The following is a 24,548-nucleotide window of genomic DNA, read 5'->3' as shown; positions in this document are numbered from 1 at the left end:
ATGCTGCATCTTTTGGTAGGGTCTCCATATTTTCAATGCTTGCAGTGTATATATATTTCAGTGATTCTTCTCGCCCTCTCTCACACGAACACACAACAGCAGTTAGTTTTGACGGTGATGACTAAAATTGTGGTTTTTTTAGCATTCTGATTTTTAGAATTAAAAAATTTATATTGAAATTTTTAGGGTTATGAAAATGAAAGGTCTAGTTTCATTTATCTTAATGTTGTAAGTTTTGTTGACAGAAATAAAAAATGATGGACAAAAAGATAATTTTAATATCCTACTTATATTTTTGATGATGACGGATGATGATGTTGTTGGGGGTTATGGGTGATTGTTGTGAATGAGGAGGGAGAGCGACGACGAGAGATGAGGCAAAGAGAGAGAGAGAGAGAGAGAGAGAGGAAGAGAATGACGTAGATGTCATTACTATGCATCGGCGTTGCTCGACAACTGCATCGATACAAATGCTGAGCGGCTCTTTTGCCTCTTTACATCTACGTCGGTGTCGACATAATTGTCAAGCAGCGTCGACGCAGATGCAGAGCAATGAAAGGGTCGCTCAACATCTGCATCGACATTGTGCATATGTAGAGCAGTGAAAGGGCAGTAGTCTACTACGAGTTATACGTGGCCTTCCTTAGTTGGGCTTGGCACGCGTCTATCCACGGTGCTAACTTCCTCATGGCTTATCACATTCGCCAGGTTACTTGTGCTGCTTGCCACTCCCTCGACGTTGGATGTTGTGTCTCTAGCGTAGATCCACAACTGATTTGCTCTCTTTGTGTTTCCTATGATCCCGATCCTGTTGCCTCCCCTTCGCACTCTAAGGCCTTCTTGTCCTCTATCTCTTGCCTATCCTCCTCTAAGTCCACGATGGTGCCTCGGGTGAAGAAGTCGTAGATCCTCAGCGGATGACCATGAAGCAGTGATGCGAGGTGGTCGAGGAGAGGGTGGAGTCTGTCTTGCTAGGCTGGAGTTGGAGGATGGGGTTGTGGAGCGACGTCGACGCAGATGCAGAGCAACGAAACGATCGCTCTACATTTGTGTCGACGTCAATACAATTGCCAAGCGATCCTTTCGTTGCTCTGCATCTGCATATGCGTTGGCATCGCTTGGCAACTACGTCGATGCTGAAGCAAATGCAGAGCGGCAAAAGGGCTGCTCGACATCTACATCAACGTCGACGTAGATGCAGAGCCGTTAGCATTTGTGTCGTCCTCTTTCTTCTCTCCCTTTATCTCAACTCTCGTCGTTGCTCTTCTTTCTCATCCACAATAGCCACCCGCGACGCCCAATGATGTCGTTGTCCGCCACCACAAAAAATGTATATAGAATGTTAAAATTATCTTTTTACCCATATTTTTATATTTTCATTGGTAAAACGTATGACGTCGGTTGTTTCACTTTCATAACTATAGAGATTTCAATATAAATTTTTTAAGCCTAGGGACCAGGATGCTAATAAGATCTAACTACAAGGGCTAATATGTAATTAGCCCATAAAAAAAAAATTGTTCGCACTTCAAAAAAAATTTCTGGTTGATGAAAGTGCTTGTTATATCGATACTTTCATGTATTTATGGTGATCTTTTATAGCATGTGTAATCAATCTATAGATTGTTGATCTTGTGGCCTATGGAGAAATAATAACAGCATGAAGTTGAAGAAACAGAGAAAAACTGAATCGAGAAACTTGCTGTTCTCAGTAACTCAATGTACAAAAGCTGTACAAGTTCATAGCATCTGTTTTCGATAAAATGAAAGAATCATTTTACAAGCAAGTAATTCGTATGATTTTTCTGCTCACCGTGCCATTTCAACATCGTTACGGCACATAACTATTATTTCTTTCTTGTGATGCTTTTCTGCTACGGAGACCGAGAGATTGAATACCATTCTGAGGAAATTGAGAAAGATCAGAAAGCAGAGCCCGGCATAAACCACCGTCGTTAGCAGACTCCCCTGTGGAACAACACCCAGCATCAGGTCGAAGGAGTCCTTCGCCATCAACAGCCAGCTGACACCTTCGAGTGTCAGCCTGATCGACAATGCCAGCTTCTGTTCTCCGACAATTCTGCATGCCATCCTCGAACAAAGAGCAGTGGCTATCAACACTGTGGTTTTGGACCATCCCCTGTACGCAACGCTGCTCCCTCCTGCCGCCAAAGCATTTCTTCGGCACACACACGTTGTACAAACGCCAGAGAAGTAGGAGTCGGTCAGAGCTTCCAAGCCTGTGTAGTAAGGCAAGATGATGGAGTCGAGGCGCAGACTCGCATGCAGAATCCCCGACACAGTCGAGGCTTCGAGTACCCCATACTTGATGTCGGTCTCCGCTCGATTCCTAAAAGCCAGAGCTGAGAAGTAAACAAGCTGGAGCAGAGCTGGGCCGAAGCGCGAGAGGGGGAATATGGTGTTGATCCTTTGCCCATTCGCAAAGATTAGGACTACCAGAGTAAGTGCAATCGGACCTGAAGGCAACAGATGCCTTCTTTTGAAGCTTCCGATGCTGGGCTCCGTTCGGCTTCGCCTGAGGCTGAATTCCCGGAGGGTGAAGGCCGTGGCGGAGAAGAAAGATGAGACGGCGAAGAGGAGCACCAGCAAGTCGACGGTGGGAGAGTAGTCGCCTCGGTAGGCGCTGTCGCAGAAGTAATGGTAAGGGCAGTTGATGAGATCGATGGTTTCCTCGACCTGCCATCTGGTGCACGTGAAGAACAACTTCTCGATGTTCTTCATGCTTCGTTGCCGATGTTGAAATGATTCATCTGCTCTCAGAACAAACGAGACATGGATCGCGTCGTCGCAATCTCTTCTGCTCTTCTTCCTCCCTCCGCAGTTGTTGAAGCAGTTGCTGCACTTTCTTTATTACTCTCCCGGTTGGTTGGGGTGGCCTTTTAGCTTACGGCCTCAGGAAACCATAGGGACGAGGAGGTCCATCTGCTTGCTTGGAGTGGACATCTATGCCACACTGTGTATTCATGTTGAGCCACACACAAAGAAGGGGGAGGGTGAATGGGTCATGCAAGCACTCAGAGGTGAAGGGTTGTTGTCAGGGTGGGTGGGTGAGGGAGATCAGAAGATTGTTTGACTTGGTTCTGAAGAGATAATGCATTCGAAAAGCTTGTCAATGTTGGTTGCAAGGTATCGTGGGGATCCATGATGACTCCAATTTCCTGACGCTTCAATCATGTCATCTAGCAACCATAGCTGTTGTTTGCATTTGTCTAGGAGGCAATTTAGTATAATTGATACAGAGTTTGTGCGCCACCAGTCACAGAATTTTAGCCATTAGTCAACCTTGCTGCAATCCTTCTTCTGTTTGCATAAGGGATCGGTGGGTGGAATGCCTTCAAAATTGATGTCTAAGGTTTGACACTGTTTGCCTAATCATGACGTTCACAAAGCTTGATCATTCACTTCTCAGCTGTCCTTGCCGCTGCCAAGAACTCACTGCTTAGCTTCTGCGTCAGATTTGGCACTCTGCTCATGTCAAGACAGGAGAAGACGACAACGATTTGGCTGTCAAAGTGGTCATTTCTCCCCGTGCAGCAAACGGCACAAACTCGACGGCAAAATGCTGAATGAAGTTATCTGCTGATGCTGTATTAATCCGGCAGGAGTTGGTAAAGAACCGATTCAGATTGTATCTGAGAGGTCGTCGTGAAGCCATTCAAGAAAGCATAAAAAAGAATATACAAGTCCGAAGATGCTGTAGAGAAATTTTCCATGTAGATAGTCAATCAGAAGTTTGAAGCATCGCTTATTATTAGCTCTGCCGTCTTCGTTGAAGATTCGTTCACATCATTCATAGTTTGGATAGATGGAACGATCACTTCCTTTGTGGTGTTGTCAGTCATCTAAAATGCGTAGAAAACATCTAATGATCATTCCCTGATGGGAGCTGAAGACAAGGAGAACACACACTGAGGAATGCATCCGCGATGAAGCAGCGGACGTCCGATGAATTGAGAACGACGTAGCAGTAGACCAACTCTTCCATCTCCTCCCAGTCTTTGATGCCGCCGTCTCTGATCATCTCCAGTATCGACTCCCTGAAGTCAGCAAGAGGGTCGGACGAGTACTTCACCGCGCAAATGCTCTCCGCGAGGGCGCCGCGGACGTCGCCCGGGAGGCTCGCCGAGAAGCTGAGGCTCGTGAAGGGGCCTCTCCTCGCTCTCCTCTTCTTCTTCTCGCTCGCGATGCCTTGGTTCCCCATCGCCTGCACTCCAGCCGCTCGGCGAACACCGTGATCTCTTGTGGCATTAAATAGAACAACAACACATTGCAGGTTGCCGAAAACCAAGTGTTTCGAGGTAAGAGCGGTAAGATCTACACAAATGCAATGTGGATTGCAGTGTGCGTTATTTGCATCGACATCATAAAGTTATGTCCTAGGAAATGTAGTCGAGTCCCGTGTCCTCTCACTGTGCCGATGTCCGACATTACCTGCAATAATGTGCACATATGGGACAATTGCAAGCATGTGCGTTCGAAGAGCATTCAATGAACCGTCGTCCCAGCAGTCTCTGTAGCGTTTGTCATTTCGTCTGCGAACACTGCCTGGCCAAAAGAAAAAGTACCGAATCCGTTCTGTGAACTGTCCTCCGCTGAGATGTCAATTCCGTATGACCCTCATGCTGCTGAAATCATTTTACTTGTTTGATTTGGGAAGCAAACATTAGGGGGTTTGGATTTAGGATCAGAAATCTAGTTAGCAAGTATGACCTTCCGAGGTGAAACAATGGTGGTGGAGGTTGTTGACCTTGAAATCAAGAAATTGCTACATGTCATGGGGAACACATCAGAGTTGTCTTTTATCTCTTCACTTGCTGTTTGATCTGATGGAACCAAATCGCTGTCTTGGAATCTTAGATTTTGCCAACTTCGTTTACTGCTGCCACAAGACCTGACAACAGTAACAACAACAGGCTGCGTGCGTGGAGATGGATGGACCAGCGAGCATTCTGTCAGCTCTGAATTCCGCAGAAACGATACTGTAACATCATGCCTTGCTGTTCGTTGATTTCCTAATTATTCTTATTTTATGCTATTAATAAACTAGAAAGTCAAATGCTAAGCATACATACAGTATTGCTGATGTGGGAAGGGACATTCTTTAGAGAGCCAGAAAATGACCCCAGCTTTTCTAATGAAAGAAAAGATCAGGATGCCAAATGGAAACCCTAAATTTTGATGAGCATAGACTACGAGCATCCATCATTCAGAGCTTAGCCGGTAGGGAAGGCAAAGAATCATAGAGTATTCCATATTATGACATTAAAAATGGTTTCTTTTTGACAGAGAACAAAAACCTCTCTCTCAGAAGACTATCCAAAAGCTCTACTGTTTCGCATGCTCATTTTAGCTACAAGTACATAAGATCAAGTATCCTAACTCTCATCTCTGCAAGCTTTACATTGAACAGGCAGTGCATTTGGACCTACATTGCACCTTAGATCAGTGCTTACTTAGCAAACTGGTTGACCACAAGGAATCCTTACAGGTGAAAATACAACAGTCAATGGTGCATGGTCGGAAAGAGAGTAATTCTCTGGCCATGTCCCCTGCTCGACCTCCGGCGGGAAGAGGACCGCATCCTTCACGTTAAAACCAAAGGCCAGCTGTCCCCCTTCTCTTGCTTGTGTTCCTCCTGTTTCCACAGCTATTTGCTCCTCTAAAGGTTCCCGACACTTGGGACTCCAAATTCGCTGCTGCAAGAGCAGTTGTCCATGAACAAAGATGTGATGATAATGTTGTCGGGCTAATATCTTAAAGAGACGGCAGCATGTGACCAGCGTTTCGATTTCACCGAGTCAGCATGCTTACAAGCAACATGTATCGGACCAAGGTACTAGAAAAGCAGGTGATCAATGATTTAAATACAAGAAAAAGCAGGTGATCTAGCTAGTTTGATGCCATTTAAGGGACTACTACTATTGGTGACAAGCATGAAATTAGCCACATCTTGGAAGCATACCTGGAATTCCTCATAGTCCACAGCACCATTCCTGTCAGTGTCAGCCTGAATCCATAAATCCTTGGTATCGTCAGGGCTAAGACCATGAGGATGGCCAGCTACACCTAGCTGCGTTGATTTGAAGTATTAAATCTATTTCGACTGATGATTTCAGAATTATCTCACTACTCTATGAGAGTTTTCCGGTACCTGATGGAGTGCTTGACAGAAACCAGAGTAGGTAATGTAATCACCAGGACTGTCCACCTTAAGGAATGCAAATGCATTATCCTCTGCAAGAGAAGCTGCTCGCAGAAGATACTGAACCGCAAACAATTTAGATTAGCATACAATTAATGAAAATTTTCAAGACAAAAAAGTGCAAAAGATGAATCCATAAATTTGACAAACATCAGAAAATTTTCAAAACCAGTGAGAAAAGAATTGCAGAATAATATATAATGATTCTATAATGTACTGACATTTAGTATAGATTCCATGGTACAGATTGCAGAGACACTATCAGTGGGTAAAAGAGTATTTAACATCAAAGTATCCTTGGTATAGTTAACAGAAATACAGTATTCACCTTGATAATGCCAAATACAGCTTCATTCCAGCTAGTTCTCAAGGGTTTCCTGTATTTATTTGGATTTAGAAGCCATATAAAATCAACTCCGCATATGTTCCCACGGTGATTTCGGTGGCTTACCCACTGCAAGCAAAAAAAGAGCAAGAAACGAAAAAGAGAAGGATATCAATTAATGATTAAAAAAAAGGCATCATCTTTACCATTGCAAGATAATAACATGGATTATGACCTTGTGGGCATCGACATCACTGTACTGATGAGCGGTATCATATGATGATACAAACCCTTGGGATCTAAGAAACTTGTAAACATGCCCACGCTTACTTCCATTCCAATCACTGGAAAATATAGAAGAAGAATAAGAAGAAACTCATTTGATTTAGTAACTGAAAATGAATGCATGAATGTGACGCTCACCCACAGAGTATGATAGGCACAGAATCAAGATTGTGCTCTTTCTGATATGTTTCTATATGTTGAAGTATCTTATATACCTGGCAGTGACAATCCAATAAGAAAATTGTCCAACCACAGGTAAACATGGCCAAAGGATAAATGCTAAGAAAGAGGAAATCTACCTGTTGCAAACGAACTATACACAAGCTAGAATCATGAGGAAACAATAAATGGGTATTCACAATGAGGACTTGTTGCTGGACACTGCTTTTTTGCCCATGCCAAAAAGGAACAACCGATTCAACATGTAAGAGCTGGGCAACACGATCTCCAAAGTCATTAAAGAGCAATTTCTGATGGTTTAGAATCTTGAAGTAGTCCCCATGAACAGCGGTGAGGAGACCTGCTCACAAATAAACACGCATCTTCTAAGCAGCAAACAGATGCAGCCAGGAAGAAGTAACTAATAAAGCCAGTTATCCACCATTCTAAGAAAAAACAGGTACATGTAAGTTTATAACTCGCAGGTTATAACTCGGGTACATGTAAGACTATTATATTCAGCTATTACACCTATTCTAAAGACAGTTTATAGCTCAAGAGTATCCATTTGTGCCATCAAACAGACTTGGGAGGTTAATATCTCAAAACATGAACAATTGGCATATGTTTCTATTCTTTGTTGGATTAACAGTGGCAAAATTTTGGGAAAAAAAGAAAAAAGAACAGATGATCGAGACTAGTCTAAGAGAGGTTGAAGGAAGACTTCTCTAAGACTGATATTTTTTTGAACCAAATTCATCATAAGCTTAGTTTAGTTCCACACAGTTCCAAAGTGTATATATCTAGCCACAAAATTAAAGGCAATTTGTAAGAAAAAGTAGCCAAGAGATTAATAGGCTGAAGGATTGTCTCTCTTGCAGAGCAAGGCAAAAAATTTACAGCAGTCAGCTAATGCCATCAGAATTTAAAGTCTAGCGGAAGAAAATAACATAAGCAGTATTTTATATAAACCACAAGAATAAGTATAGGTCTTCAATGTCATCACGGTTAGCAATAATAAGGAACAAAAATGGTTAGTCTCTTTTCTTAAGAAAAAGCAATCGATATGGCTCTTCCATAACCACAAACGAACCAGAATCTATAATATGTGATTTCCTTCAATCAATTCTCCTTCTAGCAAACAATGTTGCTCGTCTACTGATGCAAAAAAAAGCTATACTGTCTCACGATACATCAATACCTGACATACATACCATCGCCACGGTTGTTCGTCCGAGCGAGCTTGAAAGAGACATAACCCGCATCGCCTAGCCTCTTCTCATACATATCAACGAGCTCATCATTCCCTAGCCAGACCTCCTAAATCAATCCATCCCAAACCGATCAGATTCACAATACCCCTCATCCAAAAACCGATCTTTTCGTTCTGTTTTTTGATGAAAACATTGATCATTACCTGGAGACAGATTATGGAGGAACGATCGCCCAAGAGCCTGTCGATGATCCTCTCGTTCCGGCTCAACCAATACGCCCGGCACTGACTCTCCCTGCAGCTCTGGTCCTGTTACGACCCAAAGCGCACCGCACACGGGATCAAGATTCGAAGAAACAAGGAACTAGGGCAAACCACGATCCGAAGCCGAAGAATGGGCTGCTCACCCCCTCGCTGAGCCGTTTGTAGATCGGCGCCAGAATGTTGAAGGTGGTGCAGGAGACGCAGCGCTCCGAACCCACCATCGAGCCGCACCCCATCCGCATCCTCTTCTTCATGTTCCTCTTCTGCTGCTGTTTACGCCTGTCGCCGACTGGCTCACCGTTTCGTTCTTTCGTCTACTCCCGATTCCAAGCACAACAACAACAAGCAATGGCAAGAACGATTAAACCAATCTATTCAACAGGAACAAGTTCCACAGAAAGAAAGAGATGGGGGACAAATCCAAGCCTCGGTACCATGTTGCGAGCGGAAGGGGAGGCAGGAAACCAAGGAAGAAACGAACAGGAAGCCTATGGTGAACAAGAGGCGGAATCAAAAAGGAAGCGAGCAGTGTGACGGAATTGGCCGTGATATCAATCCATGGAACGGCAGAAACAAAAGGGGCACTTTTATATACCACGCCTTCGAAAAGGGGTAAGAATAGGAACTTAAACGAGGCGGAGACCGGCTTAGCCGGTGGCGCCGTACGGCCCCGACGCCTTCTCGAGCGCCCCGAAGGAAGCGTCGGGCCGACCGTTCGAGATTCAAAGGCTCTGATTGCTCCATCGGCCGGATCCTTCTTGTATGTCCTTTCCTTGTGGACAACAGTTTCTTGACTGCGTAAAACTTCCAACCGTCGGTTTCCATTTAACCGTCGCTGTTTCGGCGTGGCGGAAAAAACTTTCGAGTCACGTACCCGCTTCGCTACTGGGGTACGGTGTGGCCCCCGCGGACGAATTCGAAGATCCCGGCTTCGTATTACGTAACGGGGACGTCGGAGCCGTACACAAGGCGTCGATCGACGACCGTAACGTATACGCCGTACACGTTGGTAACGGATTTGTTTCCTGACGTGGTTTAACCGGTGGCTGCCGACACGGATGGCAGCGATGGGACAGGTTAAGCGGAGGACACCGAGGGCCGTGCGGTCCGGGCGGAGCTCTTCGCATGCCATCTCCGGATTTCGTGCCTCGAGCCTTGACTTAAGTTGCTTACCCGCGGATCAAATGACGGTGGGATCAGGCGTGGGAGATCCATGATGGAATGCGTTAAGATCGGTGACGGTCCGGTGAAACCGTTGGCGGATCACCGTGGGAAAGCACGGCCTGTAGATTTTGATGGGGTCGGTCGGCGATGCTTCGCTGCAGTCTGCTACGCACGCCAGACTGGTACGACATGCAAATGGAGTCATCCGTCATTCATTCAATATGGATGACTTGGTGTAAGAATCTTAGTTACAGCATTGGCTCACATGGTGGGTGGCGTAGGGGGACACATGGTACCTGCCAGAATGAATTGCACATGGGGTGACGTGGACGCTCTTTTGGGGCAGGAGAAGGGGCATCGCTGCATGTTAGACCAACTTGCAGCGTCGCCGCCGCCGTCATGCTTACGCTCCATGACTCACCAAAGGGTGATGTAACCGCGACCTTTCTACAGAGATTTATATTCCACATCATGCAAGTGATGCCAGCTTCGCAAGGCTCCACCGCCGCCGCTTCCTTGTCTCGCTACGTGGATTCCTCGGTCGATAGCTCGATCTGGAGTGAGATGAGGATGACGTTGGCATACTGTCGCACCTTATCATCTGAGATTTCAGTTTGTACAAAATGTTATATATATATATATATATATATATATATATATATACCTTGAGCTTGTAAATTGTGTCAATTTGGATGACACAGATGACTTTAGAGCCGATTCACCCAAATGGAATTAATTGGATCCGACGAAGTAGAACAATGTACCTCCGACTAAAAGTCAGATTAGCTCTAAGAAAAATAAAAAATAATTAATTAGTATTATTGGTTCTTAGATAAATAGCATTTGCTTCAATTGCAAGCTATTGGGTTCATAACATAATATAACTGAATTGATAATAAAATGCCCATCAGTGATTTTTTGACAATCATGTGGGTGGCATCTCACTCTTTTCTAAACAAATATTATGAACAACTCTTAGAAAGCTTGTCTGGTGTGCTGCTGATCCTTTGTATGAGTTGATGTTTGATTGTATCAACTTGCTATAAGATTGTACCAAACAAGAACATATGGAATATGCACATCTAAAACCCATCAGATTGTCTCAACCAAGTTATATTTTCCACTTGATCCAGCAAAATGAATCCTTTAGTTCGGATCACATCCATGAAAATGAGATCGATATAAGCTCGGAAAAAAAAAATCAACAACACTTGGCCTGAACTTGGTATTGAAAAGTTTTCCATGCTAATATAACTTCATGATTTAGCTATATGACTATATCCAGAAATCCATGTGTTTCAGCTTAATGACAAAGGTAACATGAGGATCCTAGAAACCAGAAGCCCAACATTGACAGGAACAATGAAGCAGATAACTATTAAACATACACTATACATGCATAAGCATCAACCAGAAAGATTCGTTCAAATTATTGCACAAAATATACAAGTTGATTAACAAGGTGTTTTCCTGTAGAAAATGAAATTTGAGACACAATATGAACAGATGACTAAAAAGGAAAGACAGCCAGTGGCACGCAAACTATACTTCTTGGATGTAACAACTCTACACTGTAACAACTCTTACACTGTTGGATGGTACCCAGGATTGAAGGTCACATTCGTCGTCTGCAGATTTCTTCTTGCACCCTGGCCTTGACAGCATTCCAGTGCAAGCCGAAAAGAAGTGCCTAATCCAAGTACGATAAGAACACCTGCGACATATGATATCTACATTACACGACCGATATGTATCTCTATATGTAATTCCTGAACTTTAACGCAAAATGGAGCTAGAGGTTAAGATCTCCAAATGGACAAAACAACGATATCGAGTAGGGTTTTGTTCAATCCTACATTTTGTACGTAGGCGCTCGAATTGTTAATTTTTCTCAAATATGGGTGTGACCAAAAGGAACATGGAATTAAATGTATCATTTAATAATTGTATAAAATTAAATTTCATATTCATGTTAAATATAAAGTTGAACACTTCTCATCACAAAAATTGTTAATGCTTAAATATGCATACGCAAATTTGAACAATAGCTTCGATAAGAAGTAACTCAAGCAAACTCCTTTTGAGAACGAAAAGCCACTTGACTGAAACAAAATAATTTGAATTCTTGCCCACTTGTACACCACTTTGTTTCCTTGTTTTAATTAATTTAATTCCAAAATGAATAAACTACGAGGTGCCCTGAACAAGTTAGCATATACACAATGTAGAGTATCTAACAAGATGTTTGGCAATAATATGGGAAAAAAAAAAGAGAAAAGGTTATCATCACTGAGCTTTTTCGCATCAAAACAAAGCCCGTGATACTTGATATGTCTAACCAAGGTGATCCTTTATCATCCAATGTTTTTCCATCAAATAAAGGCTGCAAAATAACCTTCCTTGTTGTATCTGGAAGTGTTTGGACTTGATCTTGGTGGGAACGAATTGGATAGTAAAGATGATATGTGCAACTCATTGTTATCCCAGTGAATATCTTGAGTTGATTTTATACAATAAGGGAATACAACGAAACCTTGAATCAGCAAATAAGGAGACTTCTGTACTCATGAATCAAAGCAATAACACTTCTGAACATCTAGAAGTTGTCTACATGGTGTAATGATGGATCTCATGAGGAGTTAATATAAAGCTGACTTGTGCAGCAGAGTAATATAAAGGTGACTTATGCAGCAGAGTAAGAATGCCATGGTAATTCAGGCAATTCACCATCAGAATTTTGTCATCTCTTTCTCTAAATTGTTGCCCTTCTTTGTGGATAAGGAACATGAATTCATCCAATGAACTTTATCTTCTAAGTTGGTGAAACATATACTTTGAAAATAAATAAACAAATAAATCGATGAACAAAATCTATATATGCTTGCAGTAGGATACAAATGTTACCAATTATGATGTTCGCAGGCAGTGCAGAAACACCAAGAGAAACTGAGACTAGCACATCCAACAAGAGTCCTCCAATTAAAATGGCAAATGCAACCCAAAGTGGGTTAAAGCATCCCTGATAATACAAAGAACCCGAATATGTGTAGTTAAATATGTAAGCAATGGAATAAAATACACAATGCAAATGGCAAAATGGCAATGACAATGATGGTAATGGTGGTGGGAAAAAATAAAGAAGTTTATTCTGCACAGGGAGAGCATATTATCTATGCAGATCATGCAATGCCATGTTGCAGCTAAAGCAACCTTAAAGAGATTAATACCCTTTCGTGTTCTTGTCCCATGACGTAGGGTGAGTTGATCCTCCAGAGACAGTTATTTACCTATTTCACAAAAGGGAAAAAGAAAACAAATAAAATAAATCTTACTGGATTGCTCAGCAACCTATAGAGTCTAACAAACCTCTGAACCCATATATCATCTAAAAGGTGAAGCATAGGGTGCTAACTAGATAGATGAAAGTAATCTTTAAAGTGTTTGAGATTTATAAAGCCATTTTACTAATACCTGCCAATTTGTTGAGAATGACATCAAAACCAACTTTGTAGCTACAAAGTTTTACACCATAGTCTTAAAAAGTAGAAAGATAAAAGATTTCCATGCTCATTGATCCATGGCATAACATGTAAACAGTGATGCTGAATATCAATAAACTGCTCTCCATGTTACTCAAAAACAACCCTATACATCCTTTCAGATTTGATATACTTACACTTGGTCTTGATTCAGGAAATGGCACATTTGCAGCTATCTGCCTGGAAAAAAGGTTTCAGGCTAAGAAACTAGCTCTACAAATAAAACTAGGAAAATCTCTTATTAAGTATAAGACTTACTGGCATATCTCGCATTTATTTGAACCCTTAGTAAGGAACCAGGTATCAATACAAGAGCGGTGAGCTTTAGCAAGATCACCTCGGCATCTGCACCCAAGATCAATCAGAGGTTCTTCAGTTTCCTGCTGACAAACTCTGCTCCAGTTTTACAGCATCATAACATCACTAATTAGATACACAAAGGGAAAAAGAGGTTGAAAGAACAATCTGAAACATTTAACTGCACTATAAGCAGAAAACAACACAGTGCAAAACCAATTGACACATGGTGTGGATACACTGTTTATAAGGATTGATGGAACCTGAGCTGAAGTCAATGATGAATGTTTCATGTATGTTTGAATTGAAGAATGACATGAAGAAAAAGACATAACAGGTCTGCTACCAAGAAGTTAATAATGTTGTTTTACAAGCCTCCTTGAAGCAAGTCATCTATTCCTAAAAAACTGCTGCTACTCATCAATTCATTCAAAAACATAGCATAGCAACTATGTCGAAAAAAACTTGGAAACATTTAAAATATTTTACCTGCACTGCTCCTGATAGCTCCCACTCCTTGATAAAAAACCCTTCTTTAAGGCAGCCATCCCAGAAATCTTCTCACCTCCCTCAGAAGCTGTGCTCTTTGAGGCACTCATGTTGGGTTTGGAGACTTCTTCGGGCTGGAAAATAGTGATGCTAAGCGCCAGAGGAGGCATGGACCCATCCACAGGGTCTTCCTGTGAAACTATAACTGCCCCTCTTATCTCGTCCCCATTACGGGTCGGGGTTGAATCTAAAACGGGTTCAGAAACACCCTCACATCTTTTCTGCTCTGCTATACCACCCTCATCATTCGGCATCGACCCTTTGCAACACTACCAGTCCTCTACCTGAGCTTATAAAGCTTATAATTTCTACGAAGTGTCTCCTCCTCCTTCCAACTGCTTCAGAAATGTATGTGCTATCAGAATGGCCTCCTACTAAAAGAAATGCTAGTTAAAACCAAAGGACAATTAGTTTCTTACTCTAAATTCCATACGAAATCAATTTAAGAGAAACGATTTAAATGATTGACATGGGTGCTGAAACTGCTCCAGATGATACCTAAATGAACAATGACAGAATACAATTTAAATGACTCCAGTCCAAAGTTTATTACCCTAAAAATTAGCAAACAAAAGTCAGGCATACGATTCAAGAAGAGCAATTAGAGCTTCACTCCTCGTAAAACTCCGGAACAAAGTAGAATCATCGAGTTAGGGCATTTGATATTACCTCAAACGTAATTTGACACCGAGAGATGCAAATCAGACCGATAAGAGACCCGATCAAGAACACAATACCAAGATGTAGGCGCCAACATCGAGCTCATGTCTCCAGCCTCAAACGATACCAAAAATCTAAACTTCAATAAGACGACGACGACTTCACAACCAGAGAACACCACTAGCTATACTTGTTGCTTCAAGAAACCACAAGACAGAACCAAAGACCGACGCCATGAGTCCCAGAATAGGTAGCTAAATTCAGAACTTCAGGGGAAAGCAAAGAGGCTCGACAAAACTAAGCCTATATCACCGAAACCAAGAGACGAAGCAGAAGGCACCGGAGACGGCAACGACTTCAAAGCATTAAAAAAAACCAGAGCCTCCACATCAAAGCAAAGGAATCTACCTGTGGGAGATGCTGCAGAAACACCTAGAAATCAAATCCGGCGATAGAGGAACCTTTCTTTTCTTGGGACTGCCGGAGTACGAGAGACAACCCAGGTTGGTCCGGCCCTGAGACAACGGAGGCGCGGATAGGGAGGAATCGGCGCTCTCATTCCTTTCTACCTTTGTTTCTTTTCCCTTTATATAAACTCGAGTGCTGTGCACGGATTCCATATTATATCTAAAATATTGATCCGATAATAATATAAACTCAAATGCAGTGGATGGCGAATTTTTTGAATATACTAACTCATTTAATTGGTCAATATTTTGAATTTATATTTTATATTTATCATTTTTATACTTAAAAATAAATTTAATAAATTTAATTTAATTAAAAATATAAAAAAGTATAGATAAGAAATAAAACAAAATTAAGTGATCATCAAATCAGTGAAAGCGAAAAAAATACATGAGTGACAAAATGAAAGAAAAGAAAATATACTTCAAATAATAGTGATGATGATTATTGAATCATCATAAAATTGAAATAAGGAAATCAACACATAAAACCAAAATAAAAGACATGGATCTAATTGGTCAAGTTCTGATTGGAAGGTAAGAGGAGATAAACATTGCCTTAAAAGTTCATTCCGACAATTTAGATAGAACTAGTGAACATATTAGTTGGGATCAAATGGGATAAAACAATCCATAGGGGACCTGTTGTTACGTTTCCCAGCATGTTTTCACTTATTGGATACTTTAATCCATACATGATTATAAACACAAAAGCAATTCCTATGAACAGTAGATGAAAGTTGTCTCAAGTCTTCCCATTAGCCTATTAGGTCACTAGTCATACATGACAAAGTTGGAGCTCAAACTGTTCAATCTTTATCTCTATTTGGCCTCCATGATCCTCAAATTTTGGCTGACCTTAGTTTATATCTTTAAGCCAAAACACCTAATTATAATTGTCAAGATTCATCATCAAGCTTGTGAAAGAATATATACATGACTGAAGACTTGGAGGTGATGCTGTGTGTCCTTGGTGGCAGCAGCTCAAGCACAAGTTATATGACTCCGGAAGCGAAGGGTTTCCTTGGTGGTACGTCTTATGCATGCCTTAGAAGAATGATATCTCTTCATATCTTCATCCTCATGTGAACTTTCTTTCTGATACAAGCGACTTGACGATTGCAGAGCCTGTCATGAAGTTAACTAATAAGCTTTTCTTGTTTCAAAGAGGATTATTCCCAAGATAAGTAGGCACCATAAAACAACAGTCGAATGTGGCTCTCAGGAACTCAAACAGGGACTTGTAATTGCATGCTGTAGCTTGTGTAAAGCTGTAGAACTCAATAAACACACAAACCTGGGGAAGATATGCGCTGGAAATAGTGCATCTTTTTGTCTTCGGATTGACAGTCATCCACATCTTGAGTTGACTCTTATTGAAGATCCTGACAAATAATAGTTAATGTCAAATTAAGCACAGTACAAAGAATATTATATTCCACAAAACACATGATTTGATCAGCTAAATAATAGATCAACTCTATCACTAAAACCTTATCCTTCTACATCAGAATATGAGACTACTGCGACGTCACAAACTCATTTCAGAATCTGGGATAGAGCTTCCTCCATTGGTCGGTGGCCTTTCCACTTCTATAGATGGCGACAGGATAGGCTAAGGAACAGCCACTTTAACAACAAGACTTTTCTCTTGCTTGCACGCAGGAAACAGTTGATTAGTTGCAACCACATTGATGGTATGATCCACTGTTTGATTGCGATGCTTACTGTATCTATTGCTAATTACCGACTTGTGACATCTATGTGATATGTCCATGCCGTGAAGTAAACAATCTAATCTAAATGTAGATATAGCTAAATCCAGAAACAAACCAACCACAGCAGATCACCAACCAAAAGCCATGACAGTGCCGATACACCTACATGCTCAAGCGCCGCAAGTCACATAGGCACAGCCAGGATTGTTCTTACCGAAGCATGCAATTCTGAAACAAGATTCTATGGCTTGTAGGAAGAAACAAGAAAAAAACAAGCATGAAAAATTGCATCCACCAAGGAACAATGATTTGGCAAGAATACACAGTTGATAAACTAGATCAAATGCTGCTTTCTTCTTCCTGAAAGAAGTTGTTTTCACACAGAAAATAGAACAAGATGCAGAGCATCATACATTTATTTCATTGGAAGCAGGAAAATAACTGCATTTGATGTAGCATTCAAGCAGAGAAATCATTTGCCCTCTTGGCAAGCAAATCTGTTGATTATCCAGATATAATATTTTGTTGTCGATCAGCTAATCCAACTTGCCATCAATATTGATGTTAGATTTGTGCAATAGATGGATCCAGAACTTTTAAAATGAAACTAAAATTTGAATGCTGGGAGTAGTCAGTGAAATGTTGAGATCAGGAAACATACTGGTGATAACTTGAATGCAACTGTCCAAAAATTTTGTTGCATTCATGGTGTCTTCTATCTCATCAGCCCCAATGGGACCTACATAGGGATTTTTAAGGACAACTTTTATGCAAGGAAGATTATCCAATTACCAAGAAGAAAAGGCCAACAATATAGGTTACAAAATTATCCAATTACATGAACTCAAAAGACATCTTTAAAAACAGGACAACTGAAGTTCTCCAAGAAGAGAGTTGCTAAGATAATTCCATTTAGCAGTAAACAAGTCACCAAATATTTTTTTGAAACTCATGACATAGCCAAAATGTATTAATTAAAAGTAAACTAAATGAAGTATGATTTAATCTTCTACTACATAAACAACATATAGATCAGTTCTGATCACAATTTACAAAGGTTGACGTTCACAGTTAAATAGCAAATTATGGCTTTTAGCTTGCGTACCAAAGTTTATGACCGATGACAAGAATATCATTTCCAAACTATGTAAGAGCAAAGACAACAGAGTATAAAGAGAAATTTATATATGCAAGAAAACAGCAAGTTTGTTCCACTATTAGGATGTGATAGCGACCTATTCATTTAAAAAGAATTAACATACCAAGGCCCAGGGTATCAGAAAATACCAAGTTAAAAGAACTCGATTAAAATAAAACAGAGACGGATGAAAAAGTATCTTACAAACTTTAAAACTAAAGAAGAAAGACTGAAGAGCCAGTGTCAAGGCAGCGATTGACCGATAGGATAACAATTAAGACATAGTTCAAGGAGTAAAACCATCTTCGAGGCTTAAACAAAATGTAGATAAAATATTCTGGTGTCACATTTTTCTAACAATGGAAAAGATACATACACATAGAATAAAATCAAGCACATTATTAGAATGAAGTGGTAAAGAATCATCTTAACCAGCTTAGCGATCAAAATAAAGGGAATGTACCTACAAACTTCGGAACTAAAGGAAAAAAAACTGATGAGGCAGTGTCCAGGCAGCAATTGGGGATAGGATAACAATTAAGACATGGTGGTTAATGGAGAAAACCATCTACGACACTTAAAAAAATGTAGATAAAATACTCTGAGGTCACATTTAAAAATTTATAACAATAGAGAAAAAAAATCAATCACATCATTAAAATGAAGTGGTAAAGAATCAACTTAACCAGCTTAGTCATTAAAATAAAGGGAATGGACCTTTCTCATACATGTTCAAGACATCTTGATTTAAAAGAATTTAAATTAAGAACAAAAAAGGAAAAGGCAAGGGTAACTTAAAACACAAAGAAATTGTCTATTCTTCATTACTCATGAATGCCTGTACTTCATAAAATATATTTTAATTTCATCTACACTGGAGTAAAAAGTGAAAGAAATCAACTTAACAGGCTTAGCCAATTGGATAAAGCAAAAAAAGGTGATACATCTATACGCCATCTCGAACGGAAGAATCAAACTTCTACAAAAGAAGGCCACATGAATAATACAAAAATCAATTAGTGACCCATGAGAATCAGCTTACAGGGTGCTTGCTCTCTGACAAGATTCACAATGAATCCTAGTCAGCATAGAGAATAATTAATCTTTTTGGCAAAAGTACATTTTTAGTCTCAATTTAGTGAAGGCTGTGACTACAGTTTGCCAATGATGAGACAAATTTTGCATGAATTTACACTTGACATACAATGTTGGAAACCCATTGATTTATGAATTGTCAATATAACTGAGAATTGGAGCAACAAAATAAGACCATGTCCAAGAGGAATTCTCATCTGCAAGACATGGAATCAAGTTATTCCTTGCTGTTAGACAAAAGGTACAAATATAAAATTTTCAGGTAACAGGAGGATAAACCCAGAAACATAAACAAAACTCACGGACAAAAATTATGGAATGATATGAAGCAAGTGTGCAGCTAGTAAGTTTGTAAGCCTTCCACAGTGATTAAATGATTGGATTTGCACATGCCAAGAGTCAAGTTCACCAGCTATGACATTCCAAAATGTACTTTAGTCAAACCATAAAGTTCTTAATTAACAACTAAATAATGCAAGCTAGTGGGAAATTAGACCTAAAAATATAATGTGGAACAAAAGCATCCACAAAGAATATGCATCTTCTCACTTATTTTAACCACCTTAACCATCTTATTAAGGCACATTTGAACTCAACATAGTCGGCCACAATCCTGCAAATGAAGGTAAATCTTTCCACAAGGACATCATGTAAGATTAAGAAGCATAACTGCAAACATAATAGTAAGAAAAGCTAAAGCAATCTGATGATTAACACTCAATATCTGATGGCTATACTTTGCAAGAATTAAGTATCAAAGAACCACGGGCTATGCCAATGAACCAGCTTCTTCTATTAAAATTAGAACCTCAAGTTAGCATAACGGCCTCTTATATTTCCTTCAAATATCAACATATTCTCTTTTAGGAGCCTCGCCGAATGCAACAAAGGGCATTAAAAAATGAGCATAAAGTAGGGAACATTACTACCAAATTGAAAGGGCATCAAGTAATCGATGATATTGAAGATGACTACAGTATAAAACATCCAATATAACAAAAATGTTGATGCCAGTAACACCTTTTCAAATCCCAAACGTTGATCAGAACAAACACCTAAAGGTACCATTAAACCAGACTAGCTAAAAAGTGCTACCATCTCAGATCCTGCGGCCGCCGTACCCACCAGGGCGGGACGGGTAAGTGACGTTACCCGCAGGCGCATCGGGCTGCTTCTCGACGCCCGGGAGGTCAGCCATGCCGAGGGTGGCAAGCATGTCAATCGTTTCCTTGTCGACCACGATCTGATCAACCTTGATGGCAGACTCGTCGGGGACGAAGTCCATGCGGCGCTCGCGCTCCTCCTCCTGAAGCTTGAGAGAGATGCCTCGGACGGGGCCCCGCTGGATCCGGCGCATAAGGTGGGTGGAAAACCCGGCGATCTTGTTGCGGAGGCGCTTCGTGGGGATGATCGCCACCTCCTCCAGCATCTTCTTGTTGGTGTGGAAGTCGAGCGTCATCTGCGAGTAGTACCGCTCGATCACCTGCCGGGAGGACTTCTTCACGGTCTTCGTCCGGACGCGGCCCATCGCGACGGTGCTCCTTCTCTCTCGGCCTTGGTCGCTGGTCGGCGGACGTGATGATCCTCGTCAATAGTGGTTCGCCGACACTTCTCTATTGGGTTTGACTTAGGGTGACGCGAGATATATAGGCAGGCACGTCCAGCTGTCGATATATTAGGGTTTGTGGAAGATCGAAACGCTTGTCATCCTTTTGAGATTCGTGAAATCTGGAATCTAACGGTGATGATGTAGGGCCAGCAGGAAACCACGAGGATACGACACGTCGCATTTAGAACATGAGTTTGGGACGTGGCGACCGCACCGCACCCAGGTCCAGCTCATGCGCCGTCTCGGGTTCGAACCGGTGTGTAGTAAGCGTGGCATCATAAAAGACGTTTTCTGAGAATATGCGGATCACCCCTTTTATTCTTTTTTCCCCCTTGTAAAAACGTCGAACCCTGTTCATGTTCTTCCTTGGGTTCTTGAGAGATCCATATGCTTCGATCGATTCATCTCCTTCGATCCATTGTTCTTCTTGCGATTCCACGCCACTGCCGCTCGCTGCGCATCGTCGCCGCAGTGCGGCTGCCGGATGACGGGGATCATGTGGCGGTGGCTTGAAACCCTAATTGCTGAGACCGGATGAAAGTGACCTGAAACCTGGGGACGATCCAAGCTTGTCGATGGGATTTCTTGGACGTGTTCCTCTACCGGAAATTGATTCTACTGTTGATAAAGGTACCGCAATCAGTCAATTTATATTTGATCCGAACATAGTGCATTTTGTTAGATCGTTGTGATATTTGTCATTACTAGGGTTTTGCGTTATGATGCTTTCCACGAAAGCTGCCATTTTCAATCTTTGTATGGAATTAGGTCGGGAAAGTTAGCAAAACAAACTTGATTTAGGTTTGGGGTTTATTTGGACTTGATCAAATGAAAATGGCTCGAACCTGACTCGAGCCAGGATCTGATCCAGTCCTGACAAATTGATGAGCCCAAGCGCTCACCTGGGCTGCCGGACGTCCTGATTTAGGCTGACACACCTTGAGGTGATCAAGCCTCGCCTCGCCTCGGCTGAGCGCCTGGTAACTTCACTGGAATCAGCGAATTTTTAAACCTGGATACGTCTCGACCACCCTAATTATTAGCAAGGCTGAAGATCTTGGCATAATGTTACGTTTTTATAAATTTATCAGGGTGGTAATAAGGGTAAAGGAGTGGAAGAGTGTTGTTGTAACTAAATTGACACTGGTTCATTGAGAAAGATATCATATATCTTTTGCCATTTCAAACATATTTTGTAATGCTTTTTTTCTCTCTTCAACATTAACTGATTATAAAATAATGTTGAATCAAAATTGCTATAGTGTTCTGGGAAATGAAATATGATTGTGCATTTTAGTTATTGCCATCGTTTCATGTTACCCATACAAATATCTTCTGACATGTTTAATTTTATAAAGCTAACAGAATGATTGTTTTCTTGATTCTATCAAATGGAACTTGTAATTTGTGCACTCAGTGAATTTGGTCTGGAAGCTAATGAATGGTGCCCTTGCTGTCCTATGTTATTTATGCTGTTATCCTATGCGCTTCTTTTACAACCATTTTTTTTTCTAATTTTAATGAATTTTATGCTTTTAGTTCTTTTTCAAATTTCCAGTTTCTAATGCTTATTTGAGCAACATGTAAGGTTTCTGCCTTGTAAGTAGTAATGTAGGTACCACTTGTATCTTTTATAGCTAATTTTTTATAGTTTCAAGTTATTTTCAAATTCCAAAATAATTTTTCATGTATTCATGGTCAAGGGCAATTATTTTTATATAGAAATTCACCACTTAGTAAAGTCATTTAGAAAAGCTCCTGAGCTAACAAAGCTCTAAGCATTACGGACCAAGAAATCTTGTTTACCCTTCCCTGATCAACTAGCTCCAAGTGGCAATCCATTGGGCCTATTACTGGAGTATGCTCCAGTTTTAAAGGTAACAATATGAGCACAGGTGGAAGTTAACATGGTTTAGAGCTTTGGCATAATGCTATGTTTTTATAAATTTTGTGCCCAAGTAGTTGATATGAATTACAGGATACTCATGGCCCAGATAATGTGGAACCCTCAAGAGAGAAAGTTGACGCAGGCTGCATTTTTATTTTTATTTTTCCCATCAGCTTCATGATTCTTTCATTTGCATTATTATGAAATAAGGTATCTAAGAAGGCTCCCTACAAACAGGAAGAGGGCCACAATCACTGTTGTGTAGGGGGGCCCTTCTCATCAAAGGCAGAAAATGCAATATGATCATGGAGTCATACTATGTTACTAAAATTTTCTGGAATGTTGCTCTATGGATGACAAGAACTTTGCAAATCATTTTCACCTTGGAATGATGTTTTTGTTGCCGGCTTTTCAATTAGTTAATTCCATGCTTTAAATATTGCTGCCATTTCATCTAAATCTGACAAAGTCATCTGATATTCGGAGAAGGTTCTTGCCATGGAAAGCTAATATGATTCTGTTGATTTGCATGAGATGAATGATGAACTGAGTTGTGAGTCCCAGAGTCGTTGCTTTTTCTTTATATCTGTGGACTGGTCCAGGTAATGTTATGAACATGAACTTAGTGAAGTAAATAGTATCAAAGCTAATGAGGTGCGTGCTTCTGATATGGCTAAGTTTAAGGTTCTTGATAACTTGTCCCCTGGTTGCAGGAAGGATGGCTGAAGCTTTTGAAGTTGGTTTGCTTGGGATCTGTTAAGTTATATATGGCCCTCTTTTATATGTTGGAAATGGTTCTGGCTCAAAAAAATTTTATGGCAAAATACACTTCCATTTTCTGAATGAGAATGAACAACCTTGATCAGTAAATATGGCTGTAGAATTTTAGAAATGATCAGTAATGAATTGACTCATAAGAGCTACATTGATGAGCATAGCTCCTGATTATATGGTTTGCTGAAGAATCTGATTTGTGTATAGCTGGTGAGTTTCTTTACTGTTCATACAGCATGCAGGTTGCAAAGCCTCTGCATATGGTTCTGATAGCCAACCATCGGAGGGGGAGCTTATGATGGAAGGCACTGGCGTGGTATGGCAGTTGAACTCAAGTTTCTTCCACCTTTCCCATGCTTCTTGACAAGATTATTTTGCTTGTACATGTCTAGACTGCAATGCAGAAATCTAATTAACCACACTGCAGTTGAAAATCTATCAAATGGTTAAAATGCATTTTGCAGTCTATATTGGTAATACAATGATCTATTAGAAAAAGGAAATTATGATCGTGACCACCCATGCTTTTTAGCAGTTGTCTGCCGTGACAAAAGTTATTTCAGGTACTTTCTGCTGATAAGTTGAAGTTGTGTTTGATGGTCATTTGAAATATTCATTATGTTTGTTTTCCGTCTCAGGCACTCTACATAATGTGTCTCTTCGCCCTGCAACTAACAACACCATGCAAACTTTGTATGTTCAACTTTTTTCTTGTAGTCATTTCAAATTTATTGTTTTTCGTTGAATTTCTTGTATGCAAAAAACAATGCCTATCGGACTACTCTTTTAAGTGTAGATTAATAGTAATGAAAAATACAATGTTTTCATCCAGATTTCTCAGTTATCTATCATGGTAGTAGACAGAATAATAGCAAATCTGGTTTCAAAATTCTCTCCCTGAGAAAACAAAATTGACTTTGGATTGAAGTAACGTTTATTCGAAACTCTTGGAAGCTATGTTTATCAGTACTGACCAGACATGATTGTTTCTGAAATAATAATGAATCATAATAGCTGTAACATATGAGATATATTGATTTGATACTTTTTCTCAATCGTTGGTCAGTGTGCATGTTGTCATATCAATGCATATGAGTTGGCTAACCCAGTATCAATGTGCACTCTCTGTAGTCTCCTAGACCATTGAATTCTAGTGAATTGGAGTGTCAACTTGCTTGCTT

The 24,548-nt window shown here is 40.6% G+C and overlaps 4 protein-coding genes and 1 long non-coding RNA gene across 16 annotated transcripts; 1 reads left to right on the top strand and 4 right to left on the bottom strand.

Annotated features, from left to right (window-relative positions):
* Nucleotides 1–1,682: 1,682 nt before the first annotated feature.
* LOC135644462 (uncharacterized) lies at nucleotides 1,683–3,045 on the bottom strand. Its single transcript, XM_065162046.1, has one exon. It carries the CDS (start codon nucleotides 2,740–2,742, stop codon nucleotides 1,810–1,812), a length of 933 nt encoding a protein of 310 aa, XP_065018118.1. The 5' UTR covers nucleotides 2,743–3,045; the 3' UTR covers nucleotides 1,683–1,809.
* A 2,289-nt stretch (nucleotides 3,046–5,334) lies between these two features.
* On the bottom strand, nucleotides 5,335–9,043 carry LOC135643976 (uncharacterized calcium-binding protein At1g02270-like). 4 transcript variants are annotated; one of them, XM_065161303.1, is made up of 11 exons: nucleotides 8,904–9,043; nucleotides 8,581–8,783; nucleotides 8,410–8,500; nucleotides 8,207–8,312; nucleotides 7,133–7,353; nucleotides 6,972–7,048; nucleotides 6,784–6,892; nucleotides 6,552–6,677; nucleotides 6,173–6,283; nucleotides 5,984–6,091; nucleotides 5,335–5,717 (listed from the first exon to the last, which is right to left on the bottom strand). In XM_065161303.1, the coding sequence occupies exons 1-11, from the start codon at nucleotides 8,904–8,906 to the stop codon at nucleotides 5,475–5,477; spliced, it is 1,398 nt and encodes a 465-aa protein (XP_065017375.1). In that variant the 5' UTR covers nucleotides 8,907–9,043; the 3' UTR covers nucleotides 5,335–5,474. The 4 variants fall into 4 exon arrangements, with proteins under 4 accessions (XP_065017375.1, XP_065017376.1, XP_065017377.1 ...); XM_065161304.1 differs by having other exon boundaries at nucleotides 5,335–5,714; XM_065161305.1 differs by having other exon boundaries at nucleotides 8,410–8,514; nucleotides 8,613–8,783.
* A 1,940-nt stretch (nucleotides 9,044–10,983) lies between these two features.
* LOC135644634 (uncharacterized) lies at nucleotides 10,984–15,277 on the bottom strand. Of its 9 annotated transcripts, XM_065162381.1 has the most exons (9): nucleotides 15,087–15,258; nucleotides 14,688–14,874; nucleotides 14,438–14,516; nucleotides 13,959–14,353; nucleotides 13,431–13,565; nucleotides 13,310–13,352; nucleotides 12,861–12,920; nucleotides 12,538–12,652; nucleotides 10,984–11,347 (listed from the first exon to the last, which is right to left on the bottom strand). In XM_065162381.1, the coding sequence occupies exons 4-9, from the start codon at nucleotides 14,270–14,272 to the stop codon at nucleotides 11,217–11,219; spliced, it is 798 nt and encodes a 265-aa protein (XP_065018453.1). In that variant the 5' UTR covers nucleotides 14,273–14,353; nucleotides 14,438–14,516; nucleotides 14,688–14,874; nucleotides 15,087–15,258; the 3' UTR covers nucleotides 10,984–11,216. The 9 variants fall into 9 exon arrangements, with proteins under 9 accessions (XP_065018453.1, XP_065018452.1, XP_065018450.1 ...); XM_065162380.1 differs by lacking the exon at nucleotides 14,438–14,516 and having other exon boundaries at nucleotides 13,959–14,392; XM_065162378.1 differs by lacking the exon at nucleotides 14,438–14,516 and having other exon boundaries at nucleotides 13,959–14,389.
* Nucleotides 15,278–20,029: 4,752 nt separating this feature from the next.
* Nucleotides 20,030–20,721, bottom strand: LOC135645096 (small ribosomal subunit protein eS17-like). The gene has a single exon (XM_065163168.1). The coding sequence runs from the start codon at nucleotides 20,622–20,624 to the stop codon at nucleotides 20,196–20,198; it is 429 nt and encodes a 142-aa protein (XP_065019240.1). The 5' UTR covers nucleotides 20,625–20,721; the 3' UTR covers nucleotides 20,030–20,195.
* Nucleotides 20,722–21,013: 292 nt separating this feature from the next.
* Nucleotides 21,014–24,198, top strand: LOC135645403 (uncharacterized). The gene is made up of 3 exons (XR_010498774.1): nucleotides 21,014–21,335; nucleotides 23,307–23,930; nucleotides 24,006–24,198. It is a non-coding gene; the product is annotated as an uncharacterized LOC135645403 (long non-coding RNA).
* Nucleotides 24,199–24,548: the final 350 nt, after the last annotated feature.

Source organism: Musa acuminata, chromosome BXJ3-8 (assembly GCF_036884655.1).
Source record: "Musa acuminata AAA Group cultivar baxijiao chromosome BXJ3-8, Cavendish_Baxijiao_AAA, whole genome shotgun sequence".
Lineage (NCBI taxonomy): Eukaryota > Viridiplantae > Streptophyta > Magnoliopsida > Zingiberales > Musaceae > Musa > Musa acuminata.
This window is presented reverse-complemented; position numbering and strand designations above follow the sequence as displayed.